Here is a 26,586-nt window from a genome sequence, read left to right as displayed (position 1 = left end):
CACAGTATTTATACCTAGAGTGTAGAGACAGAAGGTTTTATCCAAGTGACTTTCTCTCTCTGTTTGGAAACTTTATAGCCAAACTCCAGGCAATGCACAGATGTTCCTCCTGTCTCCTGTATGTATTAAAGTATCTCCACCTCTGCCTCCTCTTCTAATTTATATTTTTCTCAACCTTAACCAATTGCATCTTTTCTTACTCTGTCCCTGTACATATTTCTTACAAGTTACTTTAAATACTTTGTGGAAATGTGTATTTGCATGAGGGGAAGGGTACTTTCAGTAGAAGACTGGCATGAATACAAATTTCCAAGTCTTCGAACAGATGAGATTCTGATGGTGAACCTTTGGGCACCACAGCAGACAAGAAAGAATTCTGGGGGCAGCCTGCTTTCCCAGTGGTCCTTAAACAATACAATTAGACATTCTCAACCTCATTTGAAGTTTGGACCTACCTCTTCTATGAAAACTCTAGTTACAGCTGAGATCTGATCAAAGTCCTCAGTAACTTCTATTTCCAGCATGATCTTCATTCAAGTAAAGTACACATAGTCAATTCCTCCCAAATTAAAGAAAGAACAAAAACCCCATCAGCCCATTTTAATTCTCAGGCAACCAAAAGCCTCTGAATAACTGTCTGTTTCCCAGAATAAGCAAACAAACAGACCAAAGGATTAAGCATCGATCTATTCAAAGTTTGTGCGTCTATGTTAAAAAAGAAAAAAAAAAAAGCAAGCAGCTGTTTCACTCCATTGTTCACAATAAACGATGACACATAAAAAGATAGATACATTTCAGGAATGGCAATCTGCTTCTTGGTGCAGATGGTTTTATAGATGACCCTCCCAATTTTTAATAATCTCTATAGTTTACATATGAGCTAAGAAATGCAAAGATGCCTAATGCACCCCTCTGACTTAATACAAATCACTTTTATTTACTTGGGCAATACTTCATGGTCCAGTTAACTTCTTAATTAAAGACAGCAATGTGCTTATGTTCCATGCAAGTGGCATGGAAAATACTGTTTTGTGTGCAGTATGTTCAGCTGGGAGCTGAAGCTGTTTTGTGTACTGAGGAGAAGACACCACGGCTTTCGTCTGGTTTGTAAACTAACCAGAGACATGGCTCCTCTTATTATAACTAATTTGTCAGTGGAGCCTCTTCAGGCAAAGCTTGTGCTCATTTGTCATCCATGTTACTTTATTCTGCCTCATGGAAAGCATGCCAAATCCAAATTTTCAACTTTCTTCCCCCTGTCCGCTTCTTTCCCAGTCATGCACAGTCATGGTTAAAGAAGAAAGACAAAGAGGTGTGTTCTAAGAAACCCAGAGTGGAGAATGACCCTGGCGTGCCAGAACCTTAGCCTCTGAGGCTCTGAGTCTGCTATCTCCTGTCACTGAGCTTATATAGTATGTCAAAACCCATAGGAGCCAGACAACTAGAAGAAACTGGGGCAAAAGAGACACACAGGAAGTAAGAAGCACTGAGTCACGAGTGACTACAAATTCGAAGAAGTCAACTTAATTTCTGAACTACTGCATGATGAGATAGATAACATTCTCTGTTCCATAAACCAGGAGCAGTGCATCCTCAAGGGATTTCAGGGGCTCATTATATAAACAAGCTAAGCAGGTCAGGTATGAGACAAGTGGTGACTGTGGAACAATGATGAACAAATACACTTCTAAAGGAGGCACCGTCTACTGAACTCCAGTCCTTATGAATATTAAAGTACTCTGCCAGATTTTCTGTGTGGTTTTGTGTGTGAGAATCAAAAAATTATATATTTTAAAAAATGCCACATCTTCAGATACTTAAATATTAGAAACAAATCCACATTCAAAGGAAAGCACTGTGTGAAGCAGATAAACTGGGCTGGATTCAGTTTCTAAAGTCTGTCATAAGCCTTCATATCAGTAGCTGACTTCACAGTTTATAAGGTGGGTCACTTAAATTACTTAGTTTCACCCTCACCAATAACTTGATAAAGTAAATAATATCATTTCAGTGGTTATATCAGCCATCATTAAGGTAGGTCCTACTGCATTATCCACAGTTGTTACCAGTTTTCTTAATGCTTTTGAATTCTCCTGAGAACTTACTGTGCTTTGCAGTTAAGTTATTCCTCATGAGAGGGAAATGGCCACGTATAACTCAACCTATTGCACTAAAGACAGTGTCATGAGAAGATTAATTACCACATACGCTGTGTGTTGATGTAGAAGAAAATACTGAAATCCTGGATTTCAGTTCTCACTTTTGCTAGGCATAGCTTGAGTAAGTTCAGACTCCTTTTGTGAGCCTTAGGGCTCCATACATTAAATGAAGTTACTGGTTTAATTGAATTCTTAGTGACTTTCCACTTTCAGCCTAGATATGCCTCGTTAATGCAGGCTGATAGAATAAGTCTCAATTCATATCATACTAAAATCAAAATGGGATTTTAAAAACAGCTTTCCATAAAACAAAAATGATTTGACCATTTGGCTCAGAGGAAGTTTAAACATCAGATGAGATCACACACTACATGATGATGATGCAGATATTGACAATCATCCTTGTCATCAAATCATTTTCACATAAATGTAAAAATCCATGGTGAGGCTGAGCAGCTCAGAGTTTCAATGAGTGCCTAGCGGTTTCTTAGCTTTCATAAACATTGACAAAATGGGATACCCTTGAAATCCATTTTATATGTGGAATTCAGGCCTCTCAGGAAGTAACATTCAGACTAGTGTTTATAAAGCACTGGATATGTGTGTGTTAATCTATATTATTATGGTTTGCTTTTTTGTATCATAAAATGAGTGGAGATGTCATTCCTGGATTAAAGAATATAAACATTTTAAGGTACTTAGCATATACCAAGATCTTTTTTTTTTTTTTTCCAGAAAGACTGCCAGTAATCTATGAGTGCAGGAGCCAGCAAAAATTTTTAAGCAGAAGCATGGAAAATAAAGTGAGTTGAACATTGATAGAGTATAACTCAGTGAAAGAAAAATTGAAGACTAAAAGCTATTGAATATGAAAAGAGTTTCCTTAGAGATTTTCACTGAACTTGTGATTAAGAAGACATGAAGAAGAGGATTAGAGGCCATTTGGTTCAGAGGACGTTTAAACATCAGATGAGATCTTCACTACATGATGATGATGCAGATAGTGACAAATCATTGTCTTTGTCATCAAATCATCATTCACCATCATCAACATCATCATCATCAGGGGATGGAGGTGAGAGCAAGAATGCCCATTCTGGAAAACTCACTTCATGTCATTTTCTGTATTAAGCACTTAACAAATATTACCTTATTTATTTACAACCACCAGTGATGTAGGTATTAGTATCACCTCAGTTGCACAGGTAAGAAAACAAGAATTTTCCAAGTTAAGAAATTGCTCAAAGATCCCTCACTGGTTAAACAGTAGCTCTGGTTGCCACCCAAGACCAGTGACACAGCATGTGATCTTGACAATGGTGCTATACTGACTCTTGCTACTGGCAACTTCTAAGAACGCCATTTACACAGGATTTCATTATGCTATACACAGTTTTTGGCAGGTAGAACATCTTAAAATAGGTGAGTTTTTAATAGATAAAAAGTATGAAAAATATAGAAATATCCTTAAACTTTATACAATAATTTTCAACTTTATTCTGTTAAATCAATTTTTGTATCCCTCCTCCAAATTTTCTTTCTGTCCTCTGCTCTCCAAAACGTCCAAATTCAATACAGCAATGGGCGAGGACCCCAATACACACTCCAAGTATAGTTTGAGGGGAGTATGGAGATAACTCACTGTGCAACTTTCCCACTGGTGTAGGTCTGAGGCAGAGTATTTGCTCAATAAATGCTGGCTTCCCTTCTCTTGTCACTTCACATTAAATTTTGTAAAAACACTATCTAGTTCCACCATCATGGGAAGCAAGGTAAGACGCCTCTCTGAAAAAGCAGGGATCTGCTACTTGTATCCAAAATGATACTCTGTGATGAAAGGTCTACTTAGAATTCATGCATTCAATCTATCTACTGGCAGCTTGTGCCAAAAACCTGTAGTTGTATTTTGCAATTATAAACATGTCTACCACACTGAAATGGGATTTAAATATAGTGTTAAGGGCATTAAATCTCTTAAGTTTATAAATTTCTGTGATAATGCATTCAAATGGAATTACCAGGGACTGGGTGGTCTCTGAATGTGATGGTAGAATAGTTAATTTAGTGTGTCCTTTTCAAGCACTTTCCTGAGCTGCATGATACTTTACCACTTAGAAGCTATGCATCCATGTAGCTAAAGCTAGAGAAAGCCAGGTCTTTCACTGAATTCCCAGATGAGAGTTTTTATAGAGATGAACATTTTTTCATTAATTTATCTTCCTAAGTGATTGCTATAGCACTAATCAATTTGTAGTGACTTTTCCAAGGTTGCAACCTTCAATAATGAAATCAGATACTGTATTGAACATAGTGTAGATTCCTGAACCAATTTCAGCTCCTCTCAGATCAATGAAACACAAAACCAAAATGAAGTCGAGTTGCTTCATTAGTTATCCTCACTTAGAAGAGCTGAGTAATCTTGTTCAACTGGATGCTGATCTCTTTTCAATGAGAAAAACAGAAGGAGACACCCCATGAAAGAGAAACAGCCATGATCTATGGCAAGGTGACAAGGCAGACTATCCTACAGAGCAGAATCTTCCAGAGGTGGCATGCATGCAATGGTCAGGTACATCAGAAAACAACAACAGCACAGTAAACTGAAGATGCCAGAGCAGAGAATGGAAAGCTACTGCATGTGAGGTTCTCGTGAGCATTGTATGAGGCTCTGATTCAGGAACTGTGGCAAATTCCACTGGTTACCTGCTCATCAGTCAGTCTCTCTACCTTCTTTGCTCGCTGAATCCCAATTTTGTTCAGCTGGCAATAATTCCTGTGCTTGAGGTAAGGAGAGACCTACAGACAAAATCCCTAGCTTATAATATTATTCTTTTGCCTCAGTGAGAAGTTTGGATTTTATTCTAGGTGTAATGGGAAGTCAACAGAGAATCCCTTGCAAAGGGGTGAAGCAGCTTGATATTTGAAAAGGCTATTCTGGCTACAGTTTGGATAATGAGGCTGAGTGAAAGGCAGCAGAGACAGAAGAGGTTACAACAATGAGAGCGGATGGTGGCTTGAACTAGGGGGGGTGCCATGCAATGGAGAAAAGTAGATGGATCAGGGCACATCTTTCAGGTAGCGGCCAAGAGACTTTCTGATGGGTTTTATCATATATACACATTGTATGCCCTCTTTTCTTCATTTAGAACACATTAATTTTGTACTTAGAAACATATAAGCTAAAAGCTGTGTGTGTGTGTGTCTGTGTGTGTCAGCTGCTCAGTCATGTCTGACTCTTTGTGACCCCATGGACTGTAGCCCGCCAGGCTCCTCTGTCCATGGAATTCTCCAGGCAAGAATATTGGAGTGGGTTGCCATTTCCTTCTCCAGGGGATCTTCCCAACGCAGGAATCAAACCCGGGCCCCCTACATTGCAAGCAGATTCTGTATTGTCTGAGCTTTTAGAAAGGAAAACTAATTTCTGAAAAAATAATGGAAAAATAGTGAATTTTAACCCTTTAATTTTCTTTAAACAAGGACTTGAAAGCATTGGATTTAACTCACTGCTTTAAGTTTTTCCAAGACCACCATTACTTTTTAAGCTTCTAATTAAGTGTATCTTTGCCTTGGGATCAGATGACTATTGATTTTCAGATAGCTTGGGTGACATATTTGCTAAAAGTCCAATTCTTACATATGGGCCTAAGAGATATACCAGGTACCCTTTTACAGGTCTTCTAAGACATGTGTCTCAGTTTCTTTATATGGCTCCAATTCTCCATCAGGGAAACTTATTTAGCAACATTTTTCTTAGCACATATCACCTATTCTACCCATGATCTTAAAATCTCTTCTCTTATACATAAGAAATCTAGCCAGATCGCTGGCATACTTATAGAAATATAGCTAATATAGGTCATAGGGGTTGACAAACTACAACCTGCAGCCTATTTTTCTGTGGCCCTTGAGATAATTATTAGGGTTTTTTTTTTTTGTAATTTTAAAGAATTATGAAAAGGAAGAAAATAAAAAGATAAAAATTTTTACTACCTGGCCCTTTACAGAAAAAGTGACACCACCATTAGAGAGAAAGGACCAATACAAATTAATGAGATAAACTAGTTTAATCTAGGTAAGATCATTAACCTATTGTATATTTAGTAACTTAAATGGATGATTTAACTAACCAACTTGCTAGGTTGTATGTGCTTAGTTGCCTAGTCACGGCCTACTCTTTGTGACTACATGGACTGTAGTCCACCAGCCTTTTCTGTCCATGGGATTCTCCAGGCAAGAATACTGGAGTGGGTAGCCATTCCCATCTCCTGGGGACTTCCAGACCCAGGGATCGAACCTGGGTCTCCTGCACTGCAGGCAAATTCTTTGCCATCTTGAGCCACCAGGGAAGCCCACTTGCTAGGTTAGGAAAAATAAATATAAATCAAGAGCAATGAACACAATAGTCATTTCTTAAATGATTGAAATTGACTGTTCAGTCCAATTCAGAATCCTATCCCAACCCTCCTTGTTACAGTTTTATCCAATTATTCCTTCTAAGATATAGCTTCCACAGAAACAATGGATATGTTTACAATATTTTTGGTACTTTAAGATAGTATGGTATGGAGTCCCTGTTAAATTTCATAATTACTGACTGGGTGACTGAATTAATTTGGTCTTTTTGCTGATTTTAACATCATGGCTCCCTCCCTCTCACTAGACAGAAAAGGAAGTAAACTTGTTGGCAATTCAGTAGTTGAGTTCAGTCTATACAACTCAGTAGTTTAGATAGCACTCAGATAAAATTACCCACTGCCTCAACATGCTGAATTTCATTAATCGATGCACACAATGCAAATGGTGCTTTGGAGAACTTCCATGTTATTTGTTCACAGGTGAATGAGAAACAATCCCAGGCAGAGCAAATACATTAATAATCCTTTTCAACCAGAACACTTCACCACCCCACCAAAAAGCAAAAATGAAAGCTAAAGAACAAATAACACCAAAATATACTCAAAACAAATACTAATTTTGATGATATTGTCTAATAAAATCAAGGTGTCTAGGGATCACTTCATCAAGACTTAAAAAAAATAAATTAAAAAGAATGAGAGAAAGAGCTTTGGTAGAAGGCCATGGTTAACAGAGAAGCTTTTGAATTGGATTTCCTGAGTTGAAATCCTTGGTCTGCTGGTTCATAAGAACGTGGCTTGGAACAACCTACTTCTCCAAGCCTCAATTCTTTAATCTGTAAAATGAAGACAACAATAAACATCATCCCATTGGACCAATCTGTGAATTATATTAGATAATAATAACCCATCAGAACAGCAAAGTGCATGGGACAGAGCACACACTCTAGAGTGATCATTTAAATACCATTTTTGAGCATAGCTATTAATATATTAAATTGATCCTAATCAACCTTTGCCATATTGTCCATATTCTTCATAAAGAATTCTAGCTCTTTAGGACTATTTCTAAAGAGGGCTTTGAAATACTTGACAATTAATAGCAATAGGAAGACTTTCTTGGATTTGTTTAGTACTTTAATGTACTTCCACATTTATTGCCTTGTTTTCTTCGCAGCACAATCTAGAAAGTTCATTAATAAAGGTTATCACTCTCTATTTGGCAGGGTTGGAGCCAGGCTCAGAGAGGTCATCTCATTTGTACTACAGAAGCAACTGCATTCAAAAGTTCAGATTCAAAGGCATCTTACTAGGTACATTGCTACCCCTTCCCCCAACCTTTTATATTCAGTCAATGGCAAGATAATTTCCTTCCAGATTTAGATTCAAGAGAAACGACTCCTTCTCCCAACAGAAACTTACTGGTCGGGACTGGATTTCTTTGGCGTAGAGAGGTTGCAAGAATTCTGAGTCTCCTTCTAGCTTTAGACCTTTTTCTGTGATTCTCAAGTTTCCCATTCCATCCTAAAATAGAGGCACAGAGAGAACATGGAAAATTTGATTAGTCCAAATTTCAAAAATACCTCAGGTTTTCAAAAATTGAAACAAAATTATTGCTTTTTTTTTTTTTTAAAGGAGGTGGAATGAGAGGAGGTCAAAATGAAGACATAATATACTAGGAGGCATTGTTCAGTGTGATTATGCATATTACCCTCTTTGCTAACTTATTCTGAGAAATTCTATTTCAAGCAATTTTGGAAAATTGAGTAAATTTTTCAAGCAAGCAAAAATCTAAGCAGCACAGAAGAAAGGGACCCTTTTGACTAGGCAGTGGTGAAAGAATGGAGGCAGGAGATGAGTGTGGAAAGAAGAAAAAGATGATTTCCCAGGTTAAAGTAAAAGCTCTGGTTTTTGAAACTATGCAGAAATGACAAACTGCAGTCTGTTGGTCTAATCCATCCTTTGGACATGGTGTTTTTGGCTCACAAAATATTTAAGGAGTCAAATTATTTACTAACATTTTTATTAATACTTTATTATTGGTGGGCTGCCGTCTATGGGGTCGCACAGAGTCAGACACAACTGAAGCAACTTAGCAGCAGCAGCAGCATGGAAATATTGAAATATAAAAGTAGAAAGGATAAATAGCAAACACCTATGTAGTTGTCATTCATCTTCAACAATTATCAACTTATGGCTACTGTTCTCTATTACAGCTACTATATCCAACTCCTTTATTTAAATATAACCATAATACCATTACCATAGCAAAAAGATAAATAAAATTACTGCTAAATATTATCAAGTACCCATGGTCAATGTTCTAGTCTCGTGAATTTTCTTCTCTTTATATCTTTTTGTTTGAAATCAAGTTCCCTACTGCAATTGCTTGATACATAAAATACTAGATCTTCTCCTTCAGTCAGTTCAGTCGCTCAGTCGTGTCTGACTCTTTGTGACCCCATGAGTCGCAGCACGCCAGGCCTTCCTGTCCATTACCAACTCCTGAAGTTTACTTAAACTCACGTCCATTGAGTCGGTGATGCCATCCAGCCATCTCATCCTCTGTCGTCCCCTTCTCCTCCTGCCCCCAATCCCTCCCAGCATCAGGGTCCTTTCCAATGAGTCAACTCTTCGCATGAGGTGGCCAAAGTATTGGAGTTTCAGCTTCATCATCAGTCCTTCCAATGAACACCCAGGACTGATCTCCTTTAGGATGGACTGGTTGGATCTCCTTGCAGTCCAAGGGACTGTCAAGAGTCTTCTCCAACACCACAGTTCAAAAGCATCAATTTCTCGGCACTCAGCTTTCTTCACAGTCCAACTCTCACATCCATACACGACCACTGGAAAAACCACAGCCTTGACTAGATGGACCTTTGTTGGCAATGTTTCTGCTTTTTAATATGCTATCTAGGTTGGTCATAACTCTCCTTCCAAGGAGTAAGCATCTTTTAATTTCATGGCTGCAATCACCATCTGCAGTGATTTTGGAGCCCCCCAAAATAAAGTCTGACACTGTTTCTACTGTTTCCCCATCTATTTCCCATGAAGTGATGGGACCAGATGCCATGATCTTCATTTTCTGAATGTTGAGCTTTAAGCCAACTTTTTCACTCTCCTCTTTCACTTTCATCAAGAGGCTTTTTATTTCCTCTTCACTTTCTGCCATAAGGGTGGTGTCATCTGCATATCTGAGATTATTGATATTTCTCCCGGCAATCTTGATTCCAGCTTGTGCTTCTTCCAGCACAGCGTTTCTCATGATGTACTCTGCATATAAGTTAAATAAGCAGGGTGACAATATACAGCCTTGACATACTCCTTTTCCTGTTTGGAACCAGTCTGTTGTTCCATGTCCAGTTCTAACTGTTGCTTCCTGACCTGCATATAGGTTTCTCAAGAGGCATGTCAGGTGGTCTGGTATTCCCATCTCTTTAGATCATCTCCTAAATCTCCTCAATTTCTGTCACACATCCACACACAAAAACACACTTATTTGATAAACAAAATGACTTTTTTTTTTCAATAGCATTTTCCCCAGTTTAGATTTTGCTGAACATTCCCATAATTTCATGTCACGTGTTCCTCTCTCTCCTGAATTTTCTGTAAGTCAAGAAGCATGAGGAGATTCAGGGTCAGTTTTATAGGAAAATACATCCTAGAAAATGAAATGCATTAGTTTTCTTTTGTTACCATCACAAATAACCACAAACTCAATGGTTTAAGACAGCACAAATTTATTATCTGTATGTTAGAAGTCCAACTCAGGGCTCAAAGGGGAAAATCACGGTGACAGCAGGGCTGCTACACTATTTTAGAAGGCTCTAAGACCCATTTCTTGACATTTTCTCATTTCTCAAGGCTGCCCACATTCCTTGGATTGTGGCCCCTTCCATCTTCAAGTCACCAATGGTTGGTTGAATCTTTCTTACATTGAATCATTCTGACAGTGAATTATCTGTCTCTCTCACTTTTTTTTTTTAATAACTCAGGTACAGGTTTTATTCAGATTTCATAATTTTTACAAGTTTTATTTTCTTTTTTAAAAAACTTAAAATTTATTTATTTCTAGCTGAAGTGAATACTGCTTTATAGTATTGCACTGGTTTGGACACTTAAAGGTCACTAAGCTTACAAGGATAATCTATTTTAAGATCACCTGGTTAGCAACCATAATTCTATCATAACATTAATTCCCTTTTGCCATGTAATGCAACATATTGATGGATTCTGAGATTAGGACATTAATGGTTTTAGAGGGGAGGGAATTTTTCACCTACCACATGCTCTATCAGGAAGCAGTGAACATCTTTTGCCAATGGTGATTGACAGGATCCATTATTTCAGTAGAGATTTCAAACTGGTGATAAAATAATTATTTCTTAATTTATTATCTGGGGTATTGCATCAATAGAAATTACATATCATCAACTACATGTTTACCCTAAATTATAATTTATATGAAAACTTGATAGATGCTTGATTTTTCCTCCTTTATTGATTAATGTTCAAAATTTGAATTGGTTACCTAATATTCTCCAAAGATGACCAAAGGTTTTCTTTTTAAAAAATATCATTATGGACATTTTGATTTGCTTCATTCCAGTGCAGTTTTTATTCCTGTTGAAGTTTAAACTGTTCTCTTCTTGCTCAGTGGGGGTCTCTTCAAGTCCTTTAATTAAGACTCAGGTTATCTTTAACCACCCTCTTGCTTCTGGCATGGTAAGATGTTCTAGGGTTATCTTACGTAAGTCTTGCCCCAGGCTGGAACCAGCCATTTCTAGTAAGACTCTGGGTTCATTTCAGTGGGAAATGGTATTTAGATACCACAAGCTGAGAGCTTGTTTATGTGACTGGCCCTTGTTTATGTGAACAGAGCTAGAAAATGAGTTGTGTATATGTTTTAAATGGAATATACCATGAATTTTCATGAAATTTCAATTCAAACTTAGGCCTTGAAGGTTTTCATTTAACCTCATGGATCTTACAGTGTTATTACCTATTTTCTATACAAAAACCCCCTGTTTTCAATAACATCAATATGACTACTCATTTGATTTAACCCACAAGACACAAAGAGCAGTTTTCAGAAAAACCAATGCCACTACCATACTAACATTATGATTAAGATAAGTAACTAAAATTTTGCCCTCAAAAAATCTTGAGTATGTACAACTAGTAAACTATAGTCAAATGGCCGCATTTTAAAGTCATTTAAAATAGTTCTATTCTGAATGGTTATGTCAACAACCTCTTGTCAGTTAGGTTCAACTGCTTCATCCCTGCCCACCCACCTGCTACTTCAATTTTTCATGAATGCTTTTTTAAAGTCTTGGTTTGTTATAGATTTGTGAACTATTTAGATGGCACCAAAGTCAAATCTATAAACCAAGATACATTCAAAGAAGTATAACTTCTGTCACATTATATTTCTGTTACATTATATTTCTTTTTTCTCCAAGTAAAGGTGTGTGTTTGTATCTGTATCAACCAGGGTTCTCCAGAGAAACAGAACTAATAATATGTCTGAGTAGGTATGTATGTACATACATCCACATGCACACACACACATTCATTCACTCATTCATTTTAAGGACCTGACTTAGGAAGTTATGAAGACTGACAAATCTCCAGATCTGCAGACAGCAAGCTGGGGATTCAGATTAATTAAATAAATCATATGTATATATATGATTTAAAATATATATGAATATATAAAATACTTTAAAAATTTATTCCTGAATTTTCCCAAAACCATTTGAAAAGTGCAAAATCCCAATGAAAACTTCAGGTTTTCAGCATCTCATGAAAACTGAAAGCCATGGCAAGTCCGAGTCTGCCTTCTCACATGGCTGCCATTGAGGTAAAGAGCAGCCGGGATCAAACGCTCTCTAGGTCACCACAATTTTCACCTAGCCTATATCACTAAGCTACATTTTCTGACTCCCAAAGCTTCTGACTTAAGTCTACCATAGCTTCTCTCCAGCACTGCCATGTGCTCTGTACCTCAAAACATTTGGTATAGACACTGTATGGGTGTAGGGGAGCTCTAAGTGACCAAGTGGAGGATGCACATTTTTTTCCCAATTTTCCCTTATAACAGCACTTCTGTCTCTGGATGGGAACAGATCTTTCTGGTTAATATTGTTCTTTCATGGATAGCAGGCCATCTGTTTATTTCTATTGTTGTTACTTGTGGGGACAGCTTTTCCAAAAGGGTCCTAGACTGGGCAATTAACCCCAGTGTGAGGGGCAGTAGGCTGGAAGGCATGCCCATATCACACTAGCAATCAGGGAATATCCACAACAAAGGGAAAAAGCAAAAGCAAATACCCACACAGCCCTCTCCCCACCAAAAAGGTGTATCGGTTATTGTATTTTGGGTTATTATGATGATTTTCATTAACTAGAGAAGCAGACCTTTTCGTAGAAATGTGACAGAGAAAGCAAACCTGATTCCAAGTTGAATCTATTCCCTTAGTTCTAACCCTTGAGTTCTGTTGCCTGTACTTAGTCATGATGGTCTTCACTTTTGTAAAAGAATGTTGACTATAGACTGAAAAACATGGGATAGCTCATTCTCAAGGTGCTGGTCTTTAAAGGTATAACTTTCCCATTCATATAAAGGTAAAAAGTTTCAGAACAGAAAATACCAATTATGTTGTTATAGGTTTATACTAGCATTCCGACCAGACCCACGTGGACAGATGCAAGAACAAAGGGTTCCTGCAACAACAAGCCATTACCCCCACTTTTAGTATAAAAGAACCCTGCATTTTAACTTGTATAAGATGAGTCTTTGGGACCCTTCCATCTTTCCCTGGTAGCTCAGTTGGTAAAGAATCTGCCTGCAGTGCAGGAGACCTGGGTTTGAACCCTGGGTTGGGAAGATTCCCTGGAGAAGGAAATGGCAAACTACTCCAATGTCCTTGCCTGGAAAACCCCATGGACAGAGGAGCCTGATGGGTTGCAGTCCATGGGATCGCAAAGAGTCGGGCATGACTGAGCGACTAACACTTTGACTTGGGACCCTAGCACACCATCTTCTCAGTATGAAGACTTTCTGAATAAAGTCACTCTTCCTTGCCTCAACAACTCATCTCTCAATTTCTTGTCTTGTCTTATGGTGAGCAATATAAGCTTGGACTCTGTAACAGAAACACATACTAAACCTGACATCTATAGATAGACTTTTGTTGTTAAGTTCCTCAGTCATGTCTGATTCTTTGCAACCCATGGACTGCAGCACACCAGGCTTCCCTGTCCTTCACTGTCTCTTGGAATTTGCTCAAACTCATGTCCACTTAGTCAGCAATGCCATTCAACCCTCTCATTCTCTATCACCCCCTTCTCTTCCTGCCTTTAATATTTCCTAAATTAGTTTTTTTTTCTGATGTGTATATATCAAACCAAGTGGAACTCCTAAATATTCTTAAATAAAAGATTATATTTGGGGTAATCAGCAAGCTAATTTCAAATAAATCTCCTTCCTCTTTTATAGTTCATTCATAAATACCCTATTTATTTATTGATGACTTACTATGTGCCGATTACTATACTCTGTTTTTTATGCTTTAATTTCATTTTCTTTATTATTATTGAAATTACCATGCTACTTCTTGATTTTAACTATAAGAAAACAATCATACATTTGGCTACAAAGTTGTTCACCGCCATTTCATTTTATAAAATAAAAACATGAAAAATTAGAAAATAAAAGTTTCACATTAAAAGGGTAAATATGCTACAGTGGGATATGATGTTGCTCTTGTAAAGGAATATTTAAGAACACAGGCAAATATTCACAGTCTATTATTAAGTGAAAAAAAATCGATTAACAAATACATATGTATATTTCATACCATTTTTATAACTATATATGCATAGTTATATACATACATAAATGTACTTAAGAGGAAAAATTCTAGAGAACATTTCCTAGGGAAAAAATTATACAAAAATATACATTTAAATGTTAAGTTTAGCTATTTTTGTATATCTAAAATATGAGTATTTTTTATTTTCTTCCTTTTGCTTATCTGTACTATATAATTTTCTTTAACAACTTTCGTATTTTAAGAGGTTATAAAATATTTTCACATTTTAAAAATCAATCTTTATAAAAAATCTATACTATGTCATATATTTGATGCTAGTGGTAAAGAACACGCCTGGCAATGCAGGAGTCATAAGAGATGAGGGTTCAATGCCTGGGTTGGGAAGATTCCCTGGAGGAGGGCAAGGCAACCCACTCTAGTATTCTTGCCTGGAGAATCCCATGGACAGAGGAGCCTGGTGGGCTAGAGTCCACAGGGTCACACAGAGTTGGATATGACTGAATCGACTTAACACACATGCATCCTTACATTATTTAATGTCATCTCCTCAACGGTCCTATGAGATAGTCATTATTTTCCTTATTTTACACATGAGAAAATTTACTGGTAAATAACTTATTCACTGGTAAGTGACTCAATAAAAAAGGCTGAGTGCTGAAGAATTGATGCCTTTGCACTGTGGTAAAGGAGGAGACTCTTGAAAGTCACTTGGACAGCAAGGAGATTAAACCAGTCCATCCAAAAGGAACTCAGTCCTGAATATTCACTGCAAGGACTGATGCTGAAGCTGAAACTCCAGTACTTCGGCCACCTGATGCAAAGAACTGACTCATTGGAAAAGACCCTGAATGCTGGGAAAGACTGAAGGCAGGAGGAGAAGGGGACGACTGATGATATGGTTGGATGACATCACTGACTCAAAATGGACACGAGTTTGAGTAAACTCCAGGAGATAGTGAAGAACAGGGAAGCCTGGCAAGCTGCAGTCCATGGGGTCACAGAAAGTTGGACACAACTGAGCAACAACAGCAATAACTCACTCACAGTTACAAACCTAGTTAACGACGGAACCAGGAATTTAAACCCAAGACTATCAAATTCAGACTATATACTTTTACTCATAATTCTAACCCAATCTAATGTATATTTAAAGTATCTTTCTTAATACCACTTTGGTTTTCACTTATTTGGTTGGTGTGCTCAGCAACTGTAGAGAGGGTCATCTCCAACTGCAAGACTAACACCATCCAGTTTTATGGTCAAATACCTTTATTCCATCTTCCCAGAGTCCAAAGGCTATTTATTACAACCCAACTGCCTCCCATGGGACTATACGCAGGCTAAATCATCTGCTATTTCTGGGAATCCTACTGTGTGCTTATCTATGTGCTGCAAGCCACGGGGAGGCAGAAAGAGGAACAGCCCTTCTCAAACACACCCTCCGAGCTGTTTATAATACAGGGGGAACAGAGCCAAAGAAGAATAGTCAAGGAAATACAAGAAAGAGCAACATTTGAGATAAACTCATCTAATCCAGCAGTCAATTAACTCCTTTGTAATAGCGGTTTAACTTTTACTTCAATGCCTTTTTTGGTAAGAAGTGTGTGTGCTCAGTCGCTCACTACCAATTTGGCAAATGCTGATTGTTTCTTCCATTTATAGACTCTTCCCACACTTGTGCCTCGTCACTTCATTTTTCCACTTTCTGTCCCAGTCCCTAGGTCTGCCCGAGATATGTGGTGGGAAAGCTCTTTCCAATGGTGTGAATTATTGTCACTGTGCATGTATGTGCTCAGTTGTATCTGACTGTGCAACTCTATGGTCTGTAACCCACCAGACTCCTCCATCCATGGAACTGTCCGGGAAAGAATACTGGAGTGGGTTGCCATTTCCTACTCCAGGGGATCGTCCCGATCTAGGGACTGAACCCCGGTCTCCTGCGTCTCCTGCATTGACAGGTGGATTCTCTACCACTGCACCACCTGGGAAGCCCCTGAATCAATGTGATTAGCCTCTATTTGCAAACTGTAACACAGACTAGAGTAGCCGACTAAATATGTTCTCACATTAGCATCTCCTTGATAGCTCTGGAACAATCAGACTGGATTAAATGCACACTGAGACAGCTTGAGAAAAGCTTTATTTAAAGCTATTTTACTTTAACTGCACAAGAAGCTACAGGTATTATTAAGATAGGAGTTTAAGGTCAGTTTTGAATCAAAGCTTCCTTCCCAGTAAGATGGAAAAAGAAGCATTGAGAAGATTCACATTCATTCCCAAAGTAATTAGAAATAGACCATTTTATTTTTCCCTCTCTTCAAATGGCAAAATGTCATTCTTTGAAGGAAGCATGAAAATTCTAGCAGCCCACTAGCTGGCCTTGACTGAGCCAACACCATCCAGCCAATGGCCCTACATTTGACAAAGTCCACTTGGGATAGAAGTGGGAAACCACGACCTGCTGTCCCAGTGAGGGAATGGTCTCTGCTGACCTGTCAGTAGGGTGTCCCCTGTGCCTACCCCCCTGCCTAGCACACAAGAGTTTTCACAAACACATGAGCAAATCTCATTATTTTCCCAGGCCAAGTTAGAGTGACCCCTTGTAAGGTCTTCTGGAGGAGATAGGGCCTGGGAACAGGTGCAGAGGTGGGTGGACTCTAGAGAATCTCCCTCTGGGCTGGACCAAGGATGATGGCATTTGCTCTTCATATTCTATCTGGGTCAAACAGTCCAGTTGATTGTTTCAAGTGGCCAGTTTTCCACAAGATGAGTCAAGAATAAATGCAGAGATTTCAGAGTGGCAGGACAATAGATGGAAATATTAATTTGTTTCTTCATATCTCCCATGTCAGACCCCAGCCCCTTTCATCACCATTTGATAGGTTCTCAGGCTTTATAATCATGTAGCTTAGAGATTTTGAGAGCAAAGAAGCAGAGGCGGCCTGAAAGCACTGGGGTTTCTTATCATTTGTAAAAGGTAACTCTCAATAAATGGACTGTGTCAGGCATGTTGGGCAGGGAGGCAAGTAGAAGAGGAGATTTATTTCCACTGGGGATGGAGAAGACATCTATGATTTCCATGAGTTCTAGAGACTATTGTCCTGTCAGCATCCCTAGGGGAGTTAGGACTTCAGAGATAAATGGCTGCAGGGCTCCAGCCTCTCCAAACTACCCCCTTCTGAGGACCAGCAGAGAGGTCTCTTTTCAAGATGGAAAGGGACCATAGTTCTCCCAGCCATTGCCAGTGAAAGAGAGTGACTAGTGCCCTCCAGGGCTAACCCACTAGTGCTGGGCAAAACACTGAGATGTCCAAACATCCTGAGCGCTGTGGGATGCCCTGTTGGCCCTTGTGGAAGGATCGATGAGAATCAGTATTACATTCCTCTAAAGAAAGTATTATTTCTTGCTCCTCTCATTTTCTTGCTATATCAGCATCAAACAGGTTTTTAATTCTATCAGCACATTTTCAAGCTTGAAGTAATGCCAGGTCCTATTTTAGTAAGCAGGTCTTGAGATGAGCTCTTGTTCTAACAGTTTGAATGGTAGGCATCACTTGGTTTTGATCAGAGTGAAACAACTGTATCTGCACACAGATTGCTTCAGAAAGGCAAGCTTCAGGAGAGATGGGATTTTGTTGTCTGTACTCTCAATTCCTACAACATTGCTTGACTCATAGGATGTGCTCAGCAAATATCTGTCAAGTATCATAATGTCATTTCAAATAAAGCTGTATTTTGAAAGGTATACTATGGGAACTGCAAAGATGTTAAAAGCGCAACCTGTCCCTTGAGCAGATTCCAAAATACAGCAGGAGTTCTCAACTAGGGTGCTATAGTACCGAATGGGTGAAAACTGGTGCTTGCGTGAAGATGAAAATCACACTCTTATGTATAAAGGACAAATATGCTTATATATAGAGTGCATACACAGTATATTAATATAATTAAAATTTCATGGTGAGGGGAGTGAGACAATTATGGGAGGGATAAGTCTAAAAATGCTCTCGGGAGGGGGCGGCAATAATGAAAAGAAAAAAGTTGAGAAATACTCCACCAGAATGTTACAGATTTGGACATTGCCCCACTTTCCTCCCTTTAATCCATAAGCGGTCACTTCTGCCACTCACACACTGAACCACCCTCTCAGCTTGTAAAATGTAATCACATGGTAGCAGCACAGGTAAAGCAGAAACTCCTTAATGTAGGATTTAACACCTCCTTCATCTGGCACCAGCCACTTCTCCAGCCTCATCTCTCATCAGTTTCCCTTCACTCTGTCACAAAGCAGGATAGCAATTTCTCCCAATTCTTTTCCTTTTTAGTTTTCAGTAATGTCCCTCCCTTGGCCAACGATGCTCTTCCTGACCCTTCTGCCTCTCTCTCCAGTCCTTCGGTTTTGGTCAGATGTCTTTTCTGGGTCTAGGGGCCCTTCTCTGATGTGCACACTTCGTGAGCAACTCCATCACAGCATTTACCCACGGTAGTACAATGATCCACTGACATCTGTGTCCTTCCACTCAACTTCAAATTCCTTGAGATGAGTGGTAGTGTGTCACTCATTACTCCATCTTTCAGGCCCAATATATTGTCTATAACTAAGTATGTGACTGCAAGAGCAATAAAAAGTAAGCTAGAGAGAGCTCAGATAGGATGCATCGATGCAAATGAAAGGCAATAACAAAGCTACCATTTCTATAAGCATTAGGCAGAGCACTTGACTGACATGTCCACTAATCCTCATTATAGCTCTAGTGGGTGGGCAATGTTAGCCCATTTCATAGTTGAGAAAACTAATGTTCGGACACCCTGATAGTCTAATTACGAAATTTAAGTCCTTCACTACCACACTCCATACTGCATGGTTAGGATCCAACTGTTTGCCCAGCCCTGTGTTAAATGCAAAGTGATGAGGAGCAAAGATCGAGTCCCTCCCTTCTAGGAGCTTCTCGTTTAAAGGACAAAACACAAGTAACACACTTAACAGTGACGGTGAGGAGATACAGTGACTCATATACCCCTGGTGGGAACACAACGTGGGGGCAGGCACTTTGCAAAAGGATTTGACTCTTCAAAAGTTAAACACACAGTTACCACATGACCCAGAAATTCCACTCTTAGCCATCTGCCCAAGATAAATAAAAACCTATGCTCACACAAAGACTTGAACACAAATGTCCATTATAGTAAAATTCTTAATAGTCAAAAAGGAGAAACAAGCCAGATGCTCACCAAGTGATAAATATATAAAATATTCTATATCTATGCAATGGAATACTATTTAGCAGTGCAAAAGGAATGAAATGATCCATGCCACAACACAGATAAATCTCAAAAACATTATGCTAAGTGAATGAAACCAGACACAAAAGATCATGTATTGTATGAGTCTGCTTATATATAACATCCAGTGAGGCAAATTTATAAAGGTAGAAAGTAGATTAGCAGTAGTCGGTAGTCATAGATTAGGACTGAGGAATGACTTTAAAAAATCCTAAGGAATTTTACTAAGATTACAGAACTGCTCTAAATTTGGAATGTGATGATAGTGGCCAAAATCAGTAAATTTACCAAAAATCACTGAAATTACACTTAAAGGGCTGAATCTTACAGTGTGTAGATTTAACCTTAACAAGTTTTTTTTTTTTTTTTAATTTTTTTAAGAGTAATATACATGCACTGATATTCCAAGAAAAAAGAAATCCAGTTCAGGAGACATGACATGTGCTTTCAAATTCTCCAAATCAATAAAGAGAACAGGTTCAGAGATGTGTGCTGGGGCAAGAAGTAGCAGGTTCATGAGGGAACTGATAAGAGACAACTCCATTATTTGTCCTCACCTGGTGTGCAGTGATAAAAGAAAGGTGCTGGCAAGCATTCTGTTCCCATCAAGGACCAAGCCTGGGGACGGAGGAGCAGTGTGAGGGAAGACACAGCAACTGCATTAGACCCAGGGAGTATTTACTGATCAAGTCAATTACATTGCGGGTAGTCGAGAAAGGTTGCTATTGATCTTTTCCAGTGAGCATTAAATATTGGACCATAATTGGTGATGAATGACAACACAACAGCAAAGACCAGATGACCCCTCAGTGTCTGGGTCACAGGTTCCGATCCTTTGTGTCAGTCGCTATATAATCTCGACTTTATATGATCCTTCTTTTACCATTCATGTCAACTTAGCCTATAGTTTTTCTTTCTTCTCCTTATTACTTCCCAGTTATCACCAAAGCTAAGCCTCAAAGACTGGTTAGAATAGTGTGTGTGTGTGTGTGTGTGTGTGTGTGTGTGTGTAGAAGGGGGCATATAAGACACATACATCTGTCAAATTGCTTTGCTGCCTCACTGAGTCAGAATTGTGATTTCTCATTTATGCTTTATAACATCTCATCAAGTTGTTTTTAATGATTTATAGGTCCAAGGCTATAGTATTTGAAGCATTTTATATTTCCTGGATGCCAGTAGTAATGTATAGATGGGCATCCTTTGCACTATAATTTTCCTGGGGATGAGACAACCAGCCAAAGAGAGGGAATTCCTCTCCCATGCATACACACAGGGAATAAACCTCATTCTCTTTATTTCTAAATGACTTTGTTCCTACTTGTTCTTTAGGACATACCTCTCAGTTTCCTTGAGAAGCCTTCCATGATATTCCTCAATCTTTTAGAAACCACCTTATCTCAGTAATGGGAACACACAAATATGTACACACAGCATCATGGTATATTGGTTAAGAATATGAATTCTAGAATCAGACTGCATAGTTACAGTGCTAGCTTGACCACTTACCTTGCTAGTACCCTTACATATCTCAATCTCCTTATATGAATACTTAGAAGATAATAATATCTTATAAACAGAGGATTAAATCAGACAATTCCTGTGTATCAGTCAAAATACCACAGTAACAACAACAAATTCCCAGTGGCTTCAAATAACAAAGCTTTCTTTCTTACCCAAGCTACATGTCCGTGGAAGTTTAATGATAAAGCAACTAGGGCACAGAATGACAGAGCAACCACCACTTTGAACACCCTGCTGCTCTCTACATCTTTAGGCACAAGTATATCTATATTTCCCAACCCACCTATGACAGACTTGGCCATGAGATATGGCTTGTGAAATGTGTGTGTGTGTGCATGCTAAGTTGCTTCAGTTGTGTCCAACACTTTGCGACCACATGGACTGTAGCCCACCAGGCTCCTCTGTCCATGGAATTCTCCAGGCAAAAATACTGGAGTGGGTGGCCATTCTCTTCTCCAGGTGATTTTTCCAAGCCAGGGAATGAACCCACATCTCTTATGTCTCCTGCATTGGCAGGCGGGCCCTTTATCACTAGTGCCATGGGCATAAGTCAATTCATAGCAGATGCTGTAACAGTCAGAGCATGCTCTATCATGCTCGCCTATTATTTTCTCTCTCTCTAGACTGCAAACTTCAAGCAGCAGGAATAGTACCTTAACTGTCTTTTTATCCTAATCACCTGTCATGAACCCTGACACAGAGTAGGTAGACAGTAAATTTTGACTGAATGGATGAGAAGTCTTCTGTCAGCTGCCAAGAACTGTAAGTTAGATCTCAAATGAAGTCAAGTCTGGTTGAAAAGCTAACATGTCCCGGGTACCACTCACCCAGACCAGTACTGTACTTGGTGACCGTCTAGGAAAACAGATCAACATGGGGATCATTGTGTACCTCAAGACATGGGTTAAAGATTATCTTTAAAGAACGTTTTCAAGGAAATGTAAGCACATTCCTAAGAATCATGGGAGGAGTACAGACAGCACTTGGACTTAGCCTTGTGACCCTTCCACTAGCCCTCGGTGCAGACTTGGACAAGCCTAGCTGTTCTGCCTCTGTTTCCTCCATTTCATGATGGGAAGTTGGACAGTATGAACATTAAGGTCTTTTTCACTTTAAAAAGTCTTATTCTATGATGCACAGGAAGGAGATACTCTCTGGACAACAAATTACAGCTGTCACTGGGAACTGGTGCTGGCAACCCAGAGAGGCTGCAATTAGCATGTCCTGTGTGACTTGCGGTTTTGCCAAAGACATTCTTGCAAAAACTCTTACAAATCACTCCAAATGTACACCCAGATCTGGGGAGGATTTAGGAATACAAACCAATGCCAACACATTGTTCTGAAACAGAAACTTGTAAGCAACCTTTAAAAAGAGACATTGGCGGAGAATTTATTGATTCTTTGACGGGAAGAAAATGAGAGATGGATAATAAAGTATGAGTTGCTATATCCCCTGTCTCAGGTGAAAAATGTGAGCTTATGAATCCTGAGCTATTGTTGATAAAGGAAGGGACTCATTTATCTTAAGGAGACACATAAAAGAAAATAAGTGAAATACGATTAGACTCATGCCACGTGTTTAGATTAAATTCCTACCATGGCATTCCCTGCTGCTTGGTGAATACTCCCCACTAGCAAAGCCCGATTAAGACACTGGCCTGAGTGATATTAAAAATGTATGCTGTGTAAATCCCTTTCAAAACAGATCCTTTCACCAGGGTATGCGCCCCAAGGGAGCCAGCTGTCCTGCCTTCCCTCTATTTTGATTAGGAAGAGTTGTCAGTTGTACACGACAGTGTCTTTCATGAGACTTCAAGTTACAGCTTCAAAGAGTCTAGTGCCTTTTTGATACTTGTAAGAAAGGTTTCAAGGGATAAGTTCAGAAACAGGAAGGCTGGCACATGCCCTTCTGGCACTAGAGCTGTGTTACCTATTAATTTGGCCCTTCTGTTCAAGTTGTGATGTCCAAATTGGCCTTCCAAAGGATGTACTCCCAGTCTTCCAGATGTGTTGCCAATTTCCACAATTACCCTTTGCCTTAAACTAACGAGAAGCGACAGTTGTCCGGGGAAGATGTCTAGGGCTGCTTCCCTTGTGTGTACTTCTAAGGCATAATATTCCTCTCACATTATTTCATGCACATGTTCTCAAAAGAGCAGAACAACTGAAAATAGCACAGGATTACACAAGCAAGAACTATGAAGTACTGTGAAGAGGACTAAGGCAGCATAAGAGGGCAGAAGGTGAGGAGGGAAGAGAATTTCAATTTTTGATAGGAGGTCCAAGAATTTATCTCTGAGAAAACACCCAAATGAAGTCAGGGGGCCAGTCATAGGAAGATCCATGGATAGAGGGGATGAGCCTGGCATATTTGAGGAACTCTAAGAAAGCCATGATGACTATAGTGGAGTCACATCTACCTCTACATAAGATGGAGAGTAGTAGGGGCTGAATCCCAACAGGCTGTAAGGGACCAGGTCTTGGGGAAGAAGCTGCTAAGGAGTCTGGAGTTTTATTCTTTACCTGACTGGTGACAAACGAACGTGTCAAGGAAGGGAGTGCTGACAACTGGTTTCTATTTTAACTTAGATAAATTCCAACAAGATTTTTATGAAAGGACTAGATAGAAGTTTGATGAATTCACTACCTCAAGTTAATTTCAAAATTGTTTTCTAAAAAGAGAACTTGCTGATAATTGCTTCTGCAATTTTCTTCAATTTTAATATTTTTTGGAATGTATTTCCCACTTCCTTTGCCTAGCCAAATTCAGAGATCACAGTGATCAAGACCATGAGGATTGGAATCAGAATGATTCATTGTTGAGTTCAGGTCCCATACTAGTCATTGAACCTTCCCTGAAGTTTTTCCAGTAAAATGGGAAGCATGTTATCACTCTTTCAGGATTCTGTGTGTTTGTGTGTGTATGTGCTCATGCGTACACATTTGATCTGCTTAAACACAGAGCTTAGAACACTACAAGTACTCAACAACACCCTACTCAAACTATGCATCACCCCATCCCCTGGATCCCACATCCATCTCCTCTTTCCTTCCTTTTCTTGACTATCTTCTCTGATCTTCCATGGCAGCCACACTCTTTAACACAGAATTTCACTTACTTGATTCGATATGCATGGAGAGGCTTGGGTAAGAGAAGGAAAAAGAGGGTCAGTTACAGAGCTGCCAGTGTCAAGAGGATGGAGAATGAAGGAGATAAGGGGCAGTTGTGAAGAAGGTAAGGGAGGTTGCCACTAAATTTTTCTCATACAGTTACTAGTACAAAGTGAAGTATTAGAGCTCACCCAGTATCTTAAAGTTAGTAAACCAAGAAGAAAGGAAAGGGGGAAGGATGTTTTAGGGTTTGCTAAAATTGAGTCTGTCTTCCTATCTGGTCAAGATAGTTCTTTAGTAATTTCAACATAAAGAATTAAATCATTGAATATTAAGAGGCTGAAGCAGATTAATGGGATTCTATTTACCTTTTATTCTCTTTTAGATAACCATGCCAGATATTACTTGTACCCCCATCCATCCCTTAAGAAGGGCATCTTGAATAACTCTGAACAGTTCAGGAGATCCAGAATTGGGGTAATTCTCTGGGCAAAGAGAGCAGACAGAGGAGATTAAAAACTCATTGTGAACCCAATCATAACCATTTTTCAAACCTTATTTGAGATGATAGCTATGATGGTTAATTTTATGTGTCACCTTGACTGGGCTATGGGGTGACCAGATATTTGATATAACACCATTCCAGGTATGTCTGTGAGAGTGTTTCCAGATGAGATTAACATTTGAATAGGTAGACCTACTAAAGCAGATTTCCTTCCCTAAAGTGGGTGTGCCCGCTCCAAGCAGTTGCAGGCCAGAATAACACAAATGAGCTAATCGTTTCTCTAGTCATTGAGAATTTTTCCACATTTAAACTGAAACGTGGCTCTTATAACTGGAGCCTACTGGCCTTCGGACGGGAACCACATTATCAGTTCTCCTTGGTTTCCAGCTTACCAACTGCAAATCTTGAGACTGTCCAGCTTCCATAATCACATGAGCCAATTCCTTGCTACCAATTGCTTTATACTTACAGATGTTCAAGCTGGTTTTAGAAAAGGCAGAGGAACCAGAGATCAAATTGCCAACATCCACTGGATCATCAAAAAAGCAAGAGAGTTCCAGAAAAACATCTATTTCTGCTTTATTGACTATGCCAAAGCCTTTGACTGTGTGGATCACAGTAAACTGTGGAAAATTCTGAAAGAGATGGGCATACCAGACCACCTGACCTGCCTCTTGAGAAACCTATATGCAGGTCAGGAAACAACAGTTAGAACTGGCCATGGAACAACAGACTGGTTCCAAATAGGAAAAGGAGTACGTCAAGGCTGTATATTGTCACCCTGCTTATTTAACGTATATGCAGAGTACATCATGAGAAACACTGGGCTGGAAGAAGCACAAGCTGGAGTCAAGATTGCCAGGAGAAATATCAATAACCTCAGATATGCAGATGACATCACCTTTATGGCAGAAAATGAAGAAGAACTAAAAAGCCTCTTGATGAAAGTGAAAGAGGAGAGTGAAAAAGTTGGCTTAAAGCTCAACATTCAGAAAATGAAGATCATGGCATCTGGTCCCATCACCAAATGGGAATAGATGGGGAAACAGTGGAAACAGTGTCAGACTTTATTTTGGGGGGTGCCAAAATCACTGCAGATGGTGATTGCAGCCATGAAATTAAAAGACGCTTACTCCTTGGAAGGAAAGTTATGACCAACCTAGATAGCATATTAAAAAGCAGAGACATTACTTTGCCAACAAAGGTCTGTCTGGTCAAGGCTAATGTTTTTCCAGTGGTCATGTGTGGATGTGAGAGTTGAACTGTAAAGAAAGCTGAGTGCCAAAAAATTGATGCTTTTGAACTGTGGTGTTGGAGAAGACTCTTGACAGTCCCTTGGACTGCAAGGAGATCCAACCAGTCCACCCTAAAGGGGATCAGTCCTGGGTGTTCATTGGAAGGACTGATGCTGAGGCTGAAACTCCAATACTTTGGCCACCTCATCCGAAGAGTTGACTCATTGGCAAAGACCCTGATGCTGGGAGGGATTGGGGGCAGGAGGAGAAGGGGATGACAGAGGATGAGATGGCTGGATGGCATCACCGACTCAATGGACATGAGTTTGAGTAAACTCCGGGAGTTGTTGATGGACAGGGAGGCCTGGCATGCTGCGATTCATGGTGTTGCAAAGAGTCGGACATGACTGAGCAACTGAACTGAACTGACTGATGTGCACACATTCTATTGGTTCTGTTACTTAGGATAATCTTGGCTAATGCAGTAATAGAGAAGCCTATTCCCAAATTCAGTTTCTGAATTAAAGGAGACTTTTAAAAAGATTCATCCATGTTATATAACTCTTCAGTCGCCA

The 26,586-nt window shown here is 39.3% G+C and overlaps 1 protein-coding gene across 2 annotated transcripts in view; it reads right to left on the bottom strand.

Annotated features, from left to right (window-relative positions):
* The window catches only part of SGCD (sarcoglycan delta), a 611,526-nt gene that overhangs the window by 234,499 nt on the left and 350,441 nt on the right, over positions 1-26,586 (bottom strand). For both annotated transcript variants that reach the window (XM_020898146.2, XM_020898128.2), the window contains exon 3: positions 7,937-8,038. In XM_020898146.2, coding sequence (XP_020753805.1) covers positions 7,937-8,038 — 102 coding nt within the window. The remainder of the gene's footprint in view (positions 1-7,936; positions 8,039-26,586) is intronic.

Source organism: Odocoileus virginianus, chromosome 3 (genome assembly GCF_023699985.2).
Source record: "Odocoileus virginianus isolate 20LAN1187 ecotype Illinois chromosome 3, Ovbor_1.2, whole genome shotgun sequence".
Taxonomy (NCBI): Eukaryota; Metazoa; Chordata; class Mammalia; order Artiodactyla; family Cervidae; genus Odocoileus; species Odocoileus virginianus.
The sequence above is the reverse complement of the archived record's forward strand: the minus strand, read 5'-3'. Positions and strand labels throughout refer to the sequence as shown.